The sequence below is a fragment of the Podarcis gaigeae genome, assembly GCF_964106915.1.
Source record: "Podarcis gaigeae genome assembly, chromosome: 10".
NCBI classification, from domain to species: domain Eukaryota; kingdom Metazoa; phylum Chordata; class Lepidosauria; order Squamata; family Lacertidae; genus Podarcis; species Podarcis gaigeae.
Window position 1 is genome coordinate 70,467,295 of NC_139686.1, and position 14,850 is coordinate 70,482,144.

The following is a 14,850-nucleotide window of genomic DNA, read 5'->3' on the forward strand; positions in this document are numbered from 1 at the left end:
GTTATGACACTTCAAGATAGACAGTGATGTTTAATCAGGAAACTAGAAGTGTAAGAACTCTGTAGAGAAATATTACTTGTTCTGAATGTTCTGTTCTTCAATTAAATCTATGTTTCTGTTTAACTCTCTGGGTTCTGGCATTGATGGATCCCAAGGCAGGAGTGGCGACCAGGGAGCCTGTGTGTATGTGTGTGTTTGCGCTGTGTACAAGGACAGGGCAGGTCTGGGGCAAGGCAGCAGCGGGGACAGAGTAGTGCTGCCCCACTGACACTGTCCCAGCCTCACTGCTACTGTGCCCCATGCCCACACCATCCCAATACATGGCAGCAATGCTGGCTGCTGGGAGGCCAGGCCTGCAGCTGCTTCTGTTTATCTCATTCCACATATTTGGTGTAGATGTGCTTGAGTCAGGATGTAAAAGGAGAGTCGTACTGCTTTCTCTACGCCTGTAATATTCAGGAAAGCGAAAAGGAGGCACTTCATCACACTGTGCAAAGTCCAACTATGCAACATGCTCCTACAGGAGGCAACGATGGCCACCAAATGGTAAAGCTTTAAAAGAGGGTTAGGCAATTTCATGGAGGACAGAGCTATCAATGGTTACCAACCATGGTGAGAATGTTCAACCTCCACTGTCAGAGGCAGTATGCCCCTGAATGCCCGTTTCTGGGAGTTGCAGGTGGGCAGAGTGCTGCTACGCTCATGCCTAGCTTACAGGCTAGCTTGGGCTGTAACAACAACAACAACAACAACAACAACAACAATAGTAGTAGTAGTAGTAGTAGTAGTAGTACAAGCATCTGTCCAGCCACTGGATCCTGGACTAGATGGGTTATTGGCCTGATCCAACAGGCTTATTTTATGTTTTTAGTAGGTGGTGGCAGCAAGCAGTCTGAGAGAAGTCTAGACCACTTGAGGACAGGCCCTTGCAAGGGAAAGCCACATTACTTTTTCTGATAGACAATAAAGGTAAAGGTAAAGGTACCCCTGCCCGTACGGGCCAGTCTTGCCAGACTCTAGGGTTGTGCGCTCATCTCACTCTAGAGGCCGGGAGCCAGCGCTGTCCGCAGACACTTCCGGGTCACGTGGCCAGCGTGACCAAGCTGCTCTGGCGAGCCAGCACCAGCGCCGCACACGGAAACGCCGTTTACCTTCCCGCTATAAAGCGGTCCCTATTTATCTACTTGCACTTAATTGTGCTTTTGAACTGCTAGGAGGGCAGGAGCTGGGACCGAACGACGGGAGCTCACCCCGCTGCAGGGATTCGAACCGCCGACCTTGCAATCGGCAAGTCCTAGGCACTGAGGTTTTACCCACAGCGCCACCCGCGTCCCATAGACAATATGCTCTTCTGTCTTGCCTGCTCCCCATAATGGGCTGGCCATTGAAGGAGACCTGTTCTGGCTCACCTACTTTCCTCATGGCTGTCACACCTACCTTCTTAAATTATTGAGCATTTATGTAACTGGACTTGGTGCCAGGCTACCAAGTAAGAAATTAGAGAGGGAGGCAGACCCTCTGGACTTGTCAAGGCAGACAGGCAGGTACCAACTGGGCAGGTAGTCAAGCCAGGGAAGAGGCTAAGGAGTAAACGGGGACTGGTAGTCTGGAACAATGCCTGAGGGAGTTGCTTAGATGGAGGAGCCAAGCCAGATGCTTTATGGGATCAGGCAGAAGCCAATTGGTCCCTTGCTGCAGTGGTTGCACTGAAGTGCAACTCATATCTCCCTCCTCTGGCAAGTTCCCATGGGGACGCAAAGAACCAGGCATCTCCCAGTTCAAGTCCCCTCAGCACATCACCTTGTTTACAAAATTCCAATAATACAAGGAGAAAGCTGGTGCTGATAAAACCTTTTTAAAATGCACAAACTAATCTTGCTTACTGTTCTGTCGCAAAGGTTACTTCCTATGTGGGTATTTCTTGGGCTGTACTTATTCATGGCAGCTCTAACAATTGCAAATAAAACTGCAGGACTCTATTTGAAATCCTAAGACCAGGGAGACAATGCCTACCTGACATTACAGACAATTCTCTTTCCATACCGGTATTTTCAATGAATTCTCCCCTTGGCTGGCTTGCAGTGAATACATTAACATTTTTACTGAACATATTTAAATATTTATTCTTCGCTTCCTTTGTTTAATGCTATGGCACACCATGTAGGGTAAAAAAAAAGAATGGCTGGTTGGCTGGTTGCTCTGAAAGCTTGCTTGTGAAAATGTCAACAGCATTGGCTGTCCAATAAATGATCAGCTCCCAAGGCTCAGGGACCTACTGGGTTATTTTTGCTTATATTACTCTCTATAGTGCTGTGGAACACTGAGATGCTACATAAGGAACTAATAATAAAAACATTATTTTTATTTTGCAAATAAAACAAGCGTACATTAAATGGCAATAGTCTTTGCAGTAACAGTTGCTATGTTGCTATTTTAGTCTACTGTGAAAGCAACGCAACATCTCCTTCCTGGCATCTCATATGAGGTGGGCCATAGCACAGTTGCACAGGGCAGGCATTGCCCGCCAAAGGTCCCAAGTCTAATCCCTGGCATCTCCGGGTAGGTCTTGTCTGAAGGCCTTCAATTGGTGTTAGCCATTGGATCTGCCACAACTGGTAGTAGCGGTGGGATCCGCTTCATGTGCTCATTAATTTTCATAGATCCCCTCTGAGAAAAACTTAATTGAATACCAACCAATTACTTTGAAAAAGCAATACAAGTCTAAAAACCATATGGTTCAGTTCTGTACCTCTTCTCACAATACAGTCATACCTCATGTTGCATTAGGTTCATGTTGTATCTTTTCAGCTTGCGAACGCGGCAAACCTGGAAGTGTATACTTCCGGGCTTCGCTGTGTTCGTGCACGCAGAAGTATTCTGTGCACTTTGCGCATGTGCAGAAATGTTCTGCGTACTTCGCACATGCACAGAAGCACTCTATCACGCTCTGCGCTTGCATCGAAGCACCGCTCTAGTTGTGGACTTTTCTGGGTGCGAACGGCACCCCGGAACAGATCATATCCACCACTAGAGGTACCACTGTATATATTATTTCAGGCACAGGTAAACTCGGCCTTCCAGATGTTTTGGGACTACAACTCCCATCATCCCTAGCTAACAGGACCAGTGATCAGGGATGAGGGGAAATGTAGTCGCAAAACATCTCGAGGGCTGAGTTTGCCTATGCCTGTATTATTTAATAATACACTTATAGCATAATCCTATGCTTGCTTACCCAGACTATTATCCTCTGTATTCAACAGGGCCAGGAAAACTGGGGACAGGATGGCTAAAGCCCCTTCTCCCTCTCTGATTTAAAAGCCAATTACATCACTAAAGCCCTCACTTCTAACTGGCTAGTCCTGGTTGCCAGCCTAATCCTCTGATTGGCTACTGCTCACAGTTATTTAACATAAAAGACGAACACACTTCAATTTCCCCTATCCATTTGTGTGTGTAGAGGGGGTTTAGTCACTTCAAATTGTTCCCAACTGCCAGGCCCAGTTTTAAATGTCCCAGTGATGGTGATTTTCTTCAGTCCTTGGGCAGCTGACCCAGAAAGTCACACTTTGCTCTTGACAGTCCTTTGAAAAGCGGAATAGCTAATAATCTGCTGATTAATAATAATAATAATCTGGAAAGCCTCTGCACAAAGACCCAGTCAGATGCTGCTATATGGAAGGGAGGTGAATGCTGAAATACAGTGGGCACAATCCAGAGAAAGTTAACCATGAAATCAATGGGACTTAAGTGCTTAACTGTGGATTTAAATCCCATTGGTTTCAACTGAACTTAAGCTCACTTAGCTTTCTCTTGATTGCATCTAGTGGCCTCTTCCAGCCTAGTCCTCTTGGAATTCAAGTAGCTTAAGGCTTAAAATGGCTCTGTGAGCAGCAACAGCCCCAGTAATTTCTCAAAACATCGTGCTTCCATCAAGGGAACTGCAAGAAAACAAACAAAAACCCACAGCAAATTTCCACAATGAAATCAAGCCACACCTGCTGTTCAGATCAACATATTAAGTAAAATTAGATAATAGTCAGAGTAATAATATCTATTTGGTTGTTGTTTAGCCTCTTTTGAGGGCCACTCACTTCCCATGTTACAATTTAAATTTGAAGGTTATCCAGCAAGTGGCTACTGTTTAAAATACCATTTCAACAATAATGTTTAAAATTTATTTATTTGCTGCACAGGTAACCCATAGGAGCACGTGTCAACATTTATCATGCCAGAAGACTCAGTGTATTCAACTGGCAATATACTGTTTCTTTCTTTGCAGAATGCCTCAATGAATGTCAAGTAGAGTTGCTATTTCCAAAAGCTGTCGCTTTGTCCTATATCTTAGGCAAGTGAAAATCACTTTGGGGGGCATTTTTGTAAATTTTTTTTAAAAAAATCTCAGAAACTTTTGGGTTTTCCTAAAAAAAACTCAACAACTTTCAGGGTTTCCTGGTTTTTACTTTTTGAAATAAGGCAACCCTAGTTTCAGTGTCTCTCAGTTTCTCATTTGTCTAGTCTTAAACAACGAGACTTTTTTTAGTCTGGTTGTTTGATGTACACAGTGCTTAATGCCTTATTGATAGCTTTATTATTTCAGAGCACAGCCTAACAAGGAGACAAAACCATAAAATAGAATCCCTCTAAATCATGGGCAGGAAACATTTGAAAGAGTGAACTGTGTAAAATAATTGGTCTCTTGACCCAAAGCACGCAAGGATATAAGACTTTATAAATGCTGAAGTCTATGAATAAATGGAACTCAATGGATTAGCTGCATATACAGTGGTACGTCGGGTTACATACACTTCAGGTTACATATGCTTCAGGTTACAGACTCCGCTAACCCAGAAATAGTACCTCGGGTTAAGAACTTTGCTTCAGGATGAGAACAGAAATCAGGCGGTGGCAGCGGGAGCCCCCATTAGCTAAAGTGGTACCTCAGGTTAAGAACAGTTTCAGGTTAAAAACGGACCACCAGAATGAATTAAGTTCTTAACCCAAGGTACCACTGTACAGTTGGCAAAAGGAAGTTTTATAGGATTTTTGTAAAGGAATTGGAACAACAATTGACAGAAAAAAATTTAACTTACTTATTGTAGATCCAGATTCAGGCCTGTTCAAGGAGCTAATGATAACGAAACCAAACCCTTCATTTTCTTTGCGATGGATGACGACATCGCTTGTTTGCAAGCTGTGCGAAGCAAAGCCCTCTGGGGGTGCAGCATTGCTACTTGATCCAGCATGATTGCTGTTAGCATATGTGGCATAGTCGCTTCTTGGAGAACTGTGGTGCGTAGACACAGAGCCTGGACTTCTGCCATTCTCAGGGCACGGTTCTCCTGAAACAGAAATCACACAAAGATTAAGAATCTAGGTTGTCTGTTGACAAAACAGACACTCACCAAACTCAAATCTATCTGGCTTTCTAGAACACCAAATACTGGGCGTGCTAAACAAAACTGCACCCAGTATAGGAGGACTGGATCTAATAACAGGGATCTACTTTGATAAGGCAGCAAAACAATCAAGGCACCCTTCCTTAAACTAGTACATATGATCCAAAATAGACCCATAACATTCAGAGCAGGTAATTACTAGTGAGACTTGACTCAATTTAAATCTTGTCTATTGTGGATTTATTTAAATGAATACTTAATCAGTTCTAATTGGACCTGATCCACCCTAAGTCTGCCTTAGCAGTACATGGACCACTATAACATTTCCCCATAGACCAGACTTCTTATGATTCAAGTCAGTGACCACAGTTATCACTGATAACAATAGCAAGCAAAGGCAAGTAGAAACATTTTGGCAATGAAGGGTTCAGAAAGCCTGAGACAGGAAAACAGTGGTGGCCTTTTCAGCGACGACATCCTAGCTCTGGAGTTACCAGGAAGGTTCTCTTGCATCTTTTTTGCACCACGTGAAACCTTTTTATGTTCCCAGGCATTTAAGATCAATCCACTTTAATTGTGGCCCTTGCTCTAGGTGCTATTCAAGGAGTTTTAAAATGGTGGGTGTTGTTTTCATAGGCCTGATTGCTATGGATTTCAGCTTTTACTTTAAGCTGCTCTAAGAATCCACCTGAAGCTCAGAATCCAAGTACCATCAGAGCATTGACTGGAAACTATGGAAATTGAGTAATAATCTGAATTGTGTAAGCAATTCCACAACTGCTGCTACACACAGCAGTGAGAGCAGTTCCCCTCAGTGAGAGACTAAAACTGTGGGAGTGGGTTGCTTATGTTGTGCACACGCTGTACACCGATAGCGCATTAATACTGCTCTATAAAATTATATCATTACTAATAATGGGTGTTGAATTCCAAGGAAATGAATGAGACATTTCTTTATCTATCTATGTCTATTAAGTATGTCTAATTCAACATTTAATTCAATATTAAGGTATTTGCCTTCAAACTAGAAAAATTTAAGCAGGCAACCAACAGAGTAATGGGGATTAACTGCTTGACTTCCCTTTTAAAAAGAGAACAGCCTATTCAAAAGATGTTTGTGGACTAGAGGGATTAATTCAGGGAAGATTAATCCCAAATAAGAACCTGTTATCAAATACAGGTTGTCTTACAAAAAGAAAACCTGTCCTTATACACAGAACTCGAATCCTTAGCTTCACTTACATCGTGGACCAGCCTTCTCTCAATTGGTTAAGAGCACGGGGCTGATAACACCAAGTGCACAGGTTTGATCCCCATATGGGGCAGCTGCATATTCCTGCCTTGCAAGGGGTTGGACTAGATTATCCTGAGGACCCCTTCCAGCTCTACAATTCTATGATACTCCATATGCCGAGGACGTAGAAGGATAGAAGTCGTATTGTATTTATATATTTGGTGGTCAGCAAAAAGTAAAAAAATAAAATGTGAAGTTTGGACAAAACACAGCTCTATTTCTCTGGCAGATCCTTTATTGAAATGTTGAAATACTTTATTGTCACTTGAACAACTTGTATACAGTGAGCTTATAGGAGCACCCCCCACTTAGCTCTCTTAGTCTTAATTCCCCTCGTTTACTGACGCACACCCACCAAACCTGAAAGTCAGTTGCCCTGTTGTTATCTTTTCATTCTTTCAGTAGCCTAACAGCCCACAGATAGAAGCTGTTCTTTACCCTGTTGGTGCGACTAATCATGCTTCTATATCTTCTGCCTGAGGGCAGGTGATCAAGAAAGTGCCAGCCAGGGTGTGAATCATCCCTGAGAATTTTCCTCACTCTCCTGAGGCAACATTCTTCTGCTATTTCAACCAGCGGATTCACGGGACAGCCCATAATATCTTGTGCTGTATTCATCACCCTCTGTAGGCACTTCCTATCAGTTGATGTCAAACCAGCTTACCACACCGTAATGCAGTATGAAAGATTAATTATTGAAGATTAATAATGCAGTAAGAGCTACTGAACAGACTGCAGGGTAACCCATTCCAGGTGCTAAAATGAAAATGGTACCAGCGAGAGAGGATGGTTCACTATGAACACTCAGAGCTACCAGCCACAGAAAAGTTGATCCTCTCTATGATCCTCTCTCCTCCCTGGTCAGTTCTATAAAGCATTCTTATATGGGCCAACATAATACCCACCAGTTGTTCCTGACCATTGGGCCATGCTCCCTGGGGCTGAATCTGGAGGGCACCCTGAACCCGTCCTCATCCAGGTAAGCAATCAGGAAGCCATAGAGCAGGCATAGGCAAACTCGATCCCCCAGATGTTTTGGGACTACACCTCCCATCATCCCTGACCACTGGTCCTGTTAGCTAGGGATGATGGGAGTTGTAGTCCCAAAACATCTGGAGGGCTGAGGTTGCCTGTGCCTGCCATAGAGCCTCCCTTGTGTCTCATCCTGCTAGCTTTGAATAAGTGAAGTTGACAGTGCAGTCTTAGAGGAAAGCTGGACAAAAATGTTATTGTCTCTCTTCAACAAGAACAGAATGGACATGAAAAACTCTTTGATAATTCTAGCACAACTAGTGATTAAACCAGAGGTTGTCAACCCAGCACCTATGAAGACTGATTGGCACTGCTGGGCAAGTGCTCCAGATGCTGAGCTTTTTCTTTTTTTTTAAAAAAAGTATTCCTCTACCCCTCCTAGAAAATAAGTTATGGGGCAAAATAAATTTAGGTGAAATGAGAGTGAGTGTGGCATAGCTATCTTGTATGTCTTCCCTGGTACTGATAGATGTTCCCTGTGGCTATTAGACAGCAATAGTATCTCTCTCTCTGTGTAAAATCAATATTGTGTGATCTCTACAAACAGCAGCAGCAGGACACGGCTGAGACCCCCTGGTAAGCATAATGATGCCAGGGTTGGCTCTCTTGCTTGTAGAGTGTGATGCCACCCCCTCCCCCTTGACTTTTTTGACTTTCTCTCAAAATTCTGTCCACTGGTCCAAAAAGGTTGGTGACCCCTGGATTAAATAATATGATGCTTTTCATACCCTATGCATGAATTCACTTGAATTCAGTGAGGCTTATTCTCAGGAAAGTGTGTATAGGATTGCAGCCACAAGCTGGATTCCACTCATAAAACAGATACAGTGGTACCTCGCAAGACGTAATTAATTCGTTCTGTGAATTTTTTCCTCTTGCGGATTTTTCGTCTTGCGAAGCACAGATTCCCATAGGAATGCATTGAAAAAGAAAAAGGAAGCAAGCCCATAGGGAAATTCGTCTTGCGAAGCAACTCAAAAAACGAAAAACTCTTTCGTCTTGCGAGTTTTTCATCTTACAAGGCATTCGTCTTGCGAGGTACCACTGTAATGGGTCCATATTTGGAATGTTTTAATTTTAGATAAAAACAAATCTGTTTTCCCCCTCCTCCAACTGATAAAGATGCATATTACAAAATTGCTGATTAGCTTTCTCTCTGCCACACACATCGCAATATATCAAGCAAAATCTTCAAAGTGCAAAATCAAGTTTCTCTGAATCAAGGATAAGTCTCTCTTTTCTCAGGCAGGTAAGCATGTCCTCTAGCTGTCCTTGTACAACTTTGAAACAAAGTGATTAGCGCAAGGGAGACGAAAGAAAAACAAACAATCATTATGCCGATTGAAAATCTCCCGAAGTTATTGAACCAGACCTGCAGCTAAATGCCATAGTCAGTGACAAGAAAGATCTCATTTTCTGGCTGTCATGTTTTAGAAGCCTGAATACGGTTTATGTCACTGCGGGTGCAACAGAAAGAAAATTATCTTACCCCACAGAATTACCGAGTGCTGCCTCAGCTATAAATGAATGTAACAGATTCCCATTAAGTACAAGAAAGAAACCAGGTAGAGCAGATTTTATATTGCTATTGGATATCCATCTATTCTGAAAAATCTGTCCATGGGAGGGAGAGTTAAAGATTGGGTATGCTCTCCACAAAGACTAGCATTTTAGTCCTTCTGTACATTGGAATGTCACTCATTCCTGATCAGGTTTCAATACCTGGCATTTCTCTTCCTCATTTTTTTAAAGTTCTGAAGGTATTATGGCTCTTTAAATCTAAGATGGAGACCCGACTATTAAATGCTCTCAGAATGAACAAGCCCAAACATAGTTTTTCCCCTGTGTGGTTCTTTCATAACTGGACTTTAATAGATTCCTCCCATTCTTGCAATTATTCTATGCTGTATTCATTCTCAAGAGCTTCGAACGTACTTCCAAGATTTGGGGAAAACTTTTACCCAGCCATGAAGCACTGGCTGTCTTCCCTCCAACTAGGTTTTTGATCTTTCAAGAGTGCTTCCTCAGGCCTGTTTTAGTTTTTTGGGGGGTGGGGGGCAGTGAAGATTATGGAGGAGACTTTGCTTATCTTTCCTAATAGCAGCTATGCATTGGGGACATGGCTCTCAAACCCATCACCTCCATGTTATGCTTGCTCACATTCTCAAGCTGGAGCTTACCAAGTGCCCCCGCTTTGTTGTATGAACTTAGTGAGTGGATACTACATTCCAGTGCGCACAGTCAATTAGAGAAATGGACTGACGTTTTGTGCTATAATGATACTATGACAGAGCTGTGTGGCAATGGTGGTTTTAGCCCACATTCCCAGGAGGGAATGGCTGAAGCACAAACTAAAAATAGCAGAGTGCTGGAAAGGGGTGTGTGGGTCTGTGCATGTGTGGGTCCATCTGCTTGGAGCGTCATGGGCACTCTGGTAATGATGGCATGCAGTGTGACTGTCAGAGTTTCTCTCTTAGTTTTGTCCTAATCAGTGCTTTTTTTCTAAAAAAAAAGTTTAGGGGTGATCTCATTTTCCTACTCATATTGAAATACTGCCCCTCAAGGAGGTCAAACTTAGATTTAAGTTTAGGGGTATGTGTACCTCTGTGTCCCCCCAGAAAAAAACCACTGGTCCTAATATTCTGTTATAAAGGCTGTCAACAACCTGACTCTTCATATCAAACTTTGGGCATAACACCCTGACTTTGTCTTCCACAAGGTTAGGCTGGGAGAACTTCCAGTGCTTTGGGGGGAATGTGCATGAATATCATTTACTTTGATGGCCGGGGGTTCTTTTGCTTATTGCCTACGGAGGCAGTCATCCTTTTCCCATACAATCCCACACAAAATGAAACAATAAATAAATAACTAAATTGAAATGAAACGAAATATACAGTGGTGCCTCGCAAGACGAGATTAATCCGTTCTGCGAGTCTCTTCGTCCTGCGGTTTTTTCGTTTTGCGAAGCACGGCTATTAGTGGCTTAGTGGCTTTAAGAAAAAGGAAAAAAACTCGCAAGAACTCTCAAGACATTTCATCTTGCAAAGCAAGCCCATAGGGAAATTCGTCTAGCGAAGCGACGCAAAAACCGAAAAACCCTTTCGTCTTGCGCGTTTTTCGTTTTGCGAGGCATTTGTCTTGCAGGGCACCACTGTACTGTAAGATAATAAATAAAATAAACTTGTCCACCTCAGTTAGTTGTAAGTTAAAGATCCCTCTCCAAAGTTCGCCCCCACACAAAATCCTTTCACCACCCCTCCATAGCTTTAGGGGAGGATTTTTGCTGACTGTCTCTCTCTAGCATCCTGGAGGTTTGCTAATAGCCTATTCAAATTGTTTCTGAAGACAGGTTCCTGTTACTCAATACGTGATTGATATTTGCCACCAAAAAGAATATTCAGCTACAAGTTCCAGACCAGAAGAAGTTCCTTCAACTGAAAGTTCCAGACATGCAGTTAGCAGAAAGGACCAGCAACAAATAAAAACGGTCACCCACACAAGCAGAAGCATAATTAATTTCCTCAAGGAATTAATCATCAGGTGCTGTGTGTTACCTTGGCTATTGGCCATTTTCCTAAGGTTTGGGGAGCTGCTAGGGGGCGTTGCACCAGGCTGGAGAGAATTTTTCTGACTCCAGGAGTCTATAATGGTCAACAGAAGAACATCAGTCTCCTTACTGGAATGACTGCAATACGGCTAACAATGGGACATAGGACTGTGCCAAAGAAGAAGATGACACTGTGAAGAATGAGATGGGGTTGGAAATATGAGGTTTTGATCAGCTACAATGTGTAGGAATGGAAGGCAAAGCTAGCAAGGTAAGCAGGGTAGAATGAGTTCTTTACTGAATGGGAAGGAGTAGACAGAAAGGGGTTTAAAGTCATATCTGCTTATTCCAATTGCTCAGTTCAGTGCACTTGTGACAAATGTATCCTAGATATGGTTTCCTCTTCACACATTACCTTTTTCTAAGTGTACACCTAAAAATGTAAAATGTGAATGTGTCAAACCAGCTTTTGAAAACACAAGGAGCCTATTGGTATTCTTATCAGGATTGTCTTCAGCTCCCTGTTCACGGTAGTATTTGTTTCTGTGTCGTGTCTGAAATGGCCCACAGGCAGCAGGCTTTGAGATGTCAGACACAAATCCACATACGGCAACATTGCAAAGAAGTGAATAGACTCATAGAAATACACTCCAGATGAAAACTGTGAGTTAAGGCCTCATCTTTGGGTTATCTATATCTAGAAAAAACCACTCTGATGACTCCTTAAATTTCTAAGAGTGAAACAATTCTGTTATCTATGGTTTAGATTTTAGTATAATGCCGACAAGGCAGCTGCCCTATTTCTACCTGCTGCTGTTTGGTTTGTGCTAAAAGGCTTTTACATTGTGCTCCTAATGAATGGGAATGAGCTGAAAACTCATGAAATCACTTCCGGCCCCAGGAACCTAACAATCTTGACGCTTATTTCATTTGCCTGCAGTCTGTTGGTCACACAATGGCTGTTAACAGGACAGTTGACTTAGCAGGAGGACGACATGTGAAGTGATGGTGGAAAGAACATAGAGCCAAGAGAAAAAGGAATACGGACAAGGTGACTCATGACTAGTACAGTTCTATGTCAGTTCTACTTTCCTAGTCTCTGTAAAATAACCAAAATACTTTAGCATTTGTGTCAGGAACACTGTAAGGGAAAGCTGAAAAACAAACATTTTATCTGTTTTCTTTAAAAAGCAACATCTCTCTGAATATTAATGCCCCCCCCCCCGAACATTTTATGTATGATTTGTCCTTCGTTGCATCCCAATTCTTAGTAATATTTGGTTTCCCTTCTGTTGAACATACCTGTGGGTAGCACCTTTCTTCTCACAGTTAGATTCACTTCCCCATTCCGAGCTGCATTATGCATGAGGTCAATCACATATCGGTGAGTTTTGCCAGCCACTGGAATTCCATCGACGAAGACCAACTCATCACCAGGATGTAGGCGGCCATCTCTGTCGGCTGAGCCCATGGCAATTACTGCTCCAATTAAAATCTAAGTAATGGGGAGGGGGGAGGAGTGTTACAAGCATAAATCCAAAGGACAAGACAGCAAAGAAATATCCAATACTTTTTGGTGGTGCATAGGCAAAACTTTTCTCTGTTGCAGAGTGGTGTCCAAGATACTGCTGCCAAAATGCCAGCACTCAGATAAGCCTATGAGAAATGCCCCAAAATCCTTTCCAAATACTGTAGCAATTACTAGTAATTAATGTTACACTTTTTCCTAAAGGAGTAATGAGATTAATAACCCAAACAGCAATGAATATTTTACAGTGCTGGCTCACTTTCTTCTTAGAAAATATACTCCTGTTTGTGTGAGTGTGGGTGTGGGTGTGAGAGAGAGATCATGAAATTACAAAAATTAGAATCATTAAGGACACTGCAGGCACAAAAGTTTCAGGGCGAGGGTTTGGCTGTTAAAGAGGGTTAATACATAACATCTAAAGATTAGACTTTCTAAACCCTGTCTCCCCTGTCCCTTAGATAAATAACATTCTTCAGTGATGTGGTTTAATAAGGAGTTGGTGGGTCACTGCAAAACCTATTGAACAGACTCTGTGATAAGACAATTACAGTGACTTGATCCTGTCCACTTTGCACATCTCTTGGCATTTTAATGCGATAATAGATTTCTTGTTGTACAATGTTGATTGGGGATTTGTGCTATCAAAGAAGTGGCTGGTCCCTGTAGAGGGGAAATGAACGTTTTGAAAACTGCTTTGAAATCCTTTGGTATTTTAGAGCTAATTTGCACAATACATTCAGGCTCTTCTTCTCATTCAGGCTTGAATGAACCATATAACATGTGAGCTGGGAATCTAAGCAGTCAAGCCATAGCAACCTCTGCCATTTTATTACAGGAACTTTACATTATAGCATCATGGAAGTTGCTATATTTTCACACTTGCACCGTGCACACACAACTTGTGTGTTTGCATGAAAGGGAAAATATACTAGTAAGGTCCTTAGTTTTGAGAGCCATCATGTGCAACATGATCAGTTACGTCTAGAAAGACACTGCAACATAGACTATGAATAATATGAATAATATTAGCCAGTGGAGTCAGTCATTAAGTGAAGACATCTAATGATAAGGCACTGAAAGAGGTACATGCATGGGTGAAACAGCCATTAGCAAATATATTAGTCAATAGGTGCTTAGCCTGAGGAGAACCAGAATGCTGCAGCAACATTAAGCTTCATCATGGGGAAATGTACTAGCGCAGCCATTTGGGATCAGATGCCAACTTAAAACTAGATGAAAATTTTATATATCTCCATCCTTCAAAGGTTTCTTTATGAAAAGGTGGCTTCAGTTCAGTTGTGCACCCTAAGGCAATCACCACAAAAAAGCAACAAACAAGCAAAAGATTTAATTCCTCCACCCCATGCTGAAAAATTCAATACTCATTTTTTGAAAACAATAAAGATTAAAAAAGAGAGAAATAAAAAGCTTCTTCAGCATCTCTCAGGCCTTATTTGATTGAAAAGTTAAGCAGCTGGTTGGAATAAAGTTGTGTCCGAGCCAGTTTTCACATTTCTTTTCTTTCATGTGTGTTTCCAAATCATGCAACCATTCTCTGTCTCCAATTGCAATATTGGATTTTATGGCTTCCTCTTAAAATCATACTGAATCTATGCAATTACAGCCACATGCCAGCATTCAGACATCATTATAACAAACATGCCAAAAAGAAATATTATCATAAATTCACCAAGGGCCAGGGCAGATGTTGTTTATTAGACCAATTAAGAGACTTGTGCCTGAACGTCCCACCCTCCTGCTTTCTCTGGAGTGCCTTGATTCAATAAATCTGGGATTGATCAAAATCTAATTTTATATTTTGGTTTGTAAACAGAATAACAGCACAATCCAAACCCAAGAGTTTGGCTACAACACTTCTGGCAAATTCTTATTAACTTCCAGTGAATTATGTATTGCTTAGATTATCAAGGTATCTTTTCAGCTAGGCCTTGTATGGTAAATTTGTGTTTGTGTGTGTGTGTGTGTGTGTGTGTGTGAGAGAGAGAGAGAGAGAGAGAGAGAGAGAGATAGAAAGAGCACCATTGCCCCA

At 42.1% G+C, this 14,850-nt stretch overlaps 1 protein-coding gene across 21 annotated transcripts in view; it reads right to left on the minus strand.

The window, feature by feature from the left end:
• Positions 1-14,850, minus strand: part of MAGI2 (membrane associated guanylate kinase, WW and PDZ domain containing 2) — a 628,972-nt gene that overhangs the window by 64,179 nt on the left and 549,943 nt on the right. For 12 of the 21 annotated variants that reach the window (XM_083701301.1, XM_083701299.1, XM_083701289.1 and 9 more), the window contains 3 exons: positions 12,575-12,767; positions 11,280-11,366; positions 5,094-5,342 (listed from right to left, as the gene is read on the minus strand). In XM_083701301.1, the coding sequence (XP_083557427.1) occupies positions 5,094-5,342; positions 11,280-11,366; positions 12,575-12,767 (529 nt within the window). The remainder of the gene's footprint in view (positions 1-5,093; positions 5,343-11,279; positions 11,367-12,574; positions 12,768-14,850) is intronic. The other 9 variants (XR_014555823.1, XR_014555824.1, XM_083701306.1 and 6 more) reach the window with 1 other exon arrangement.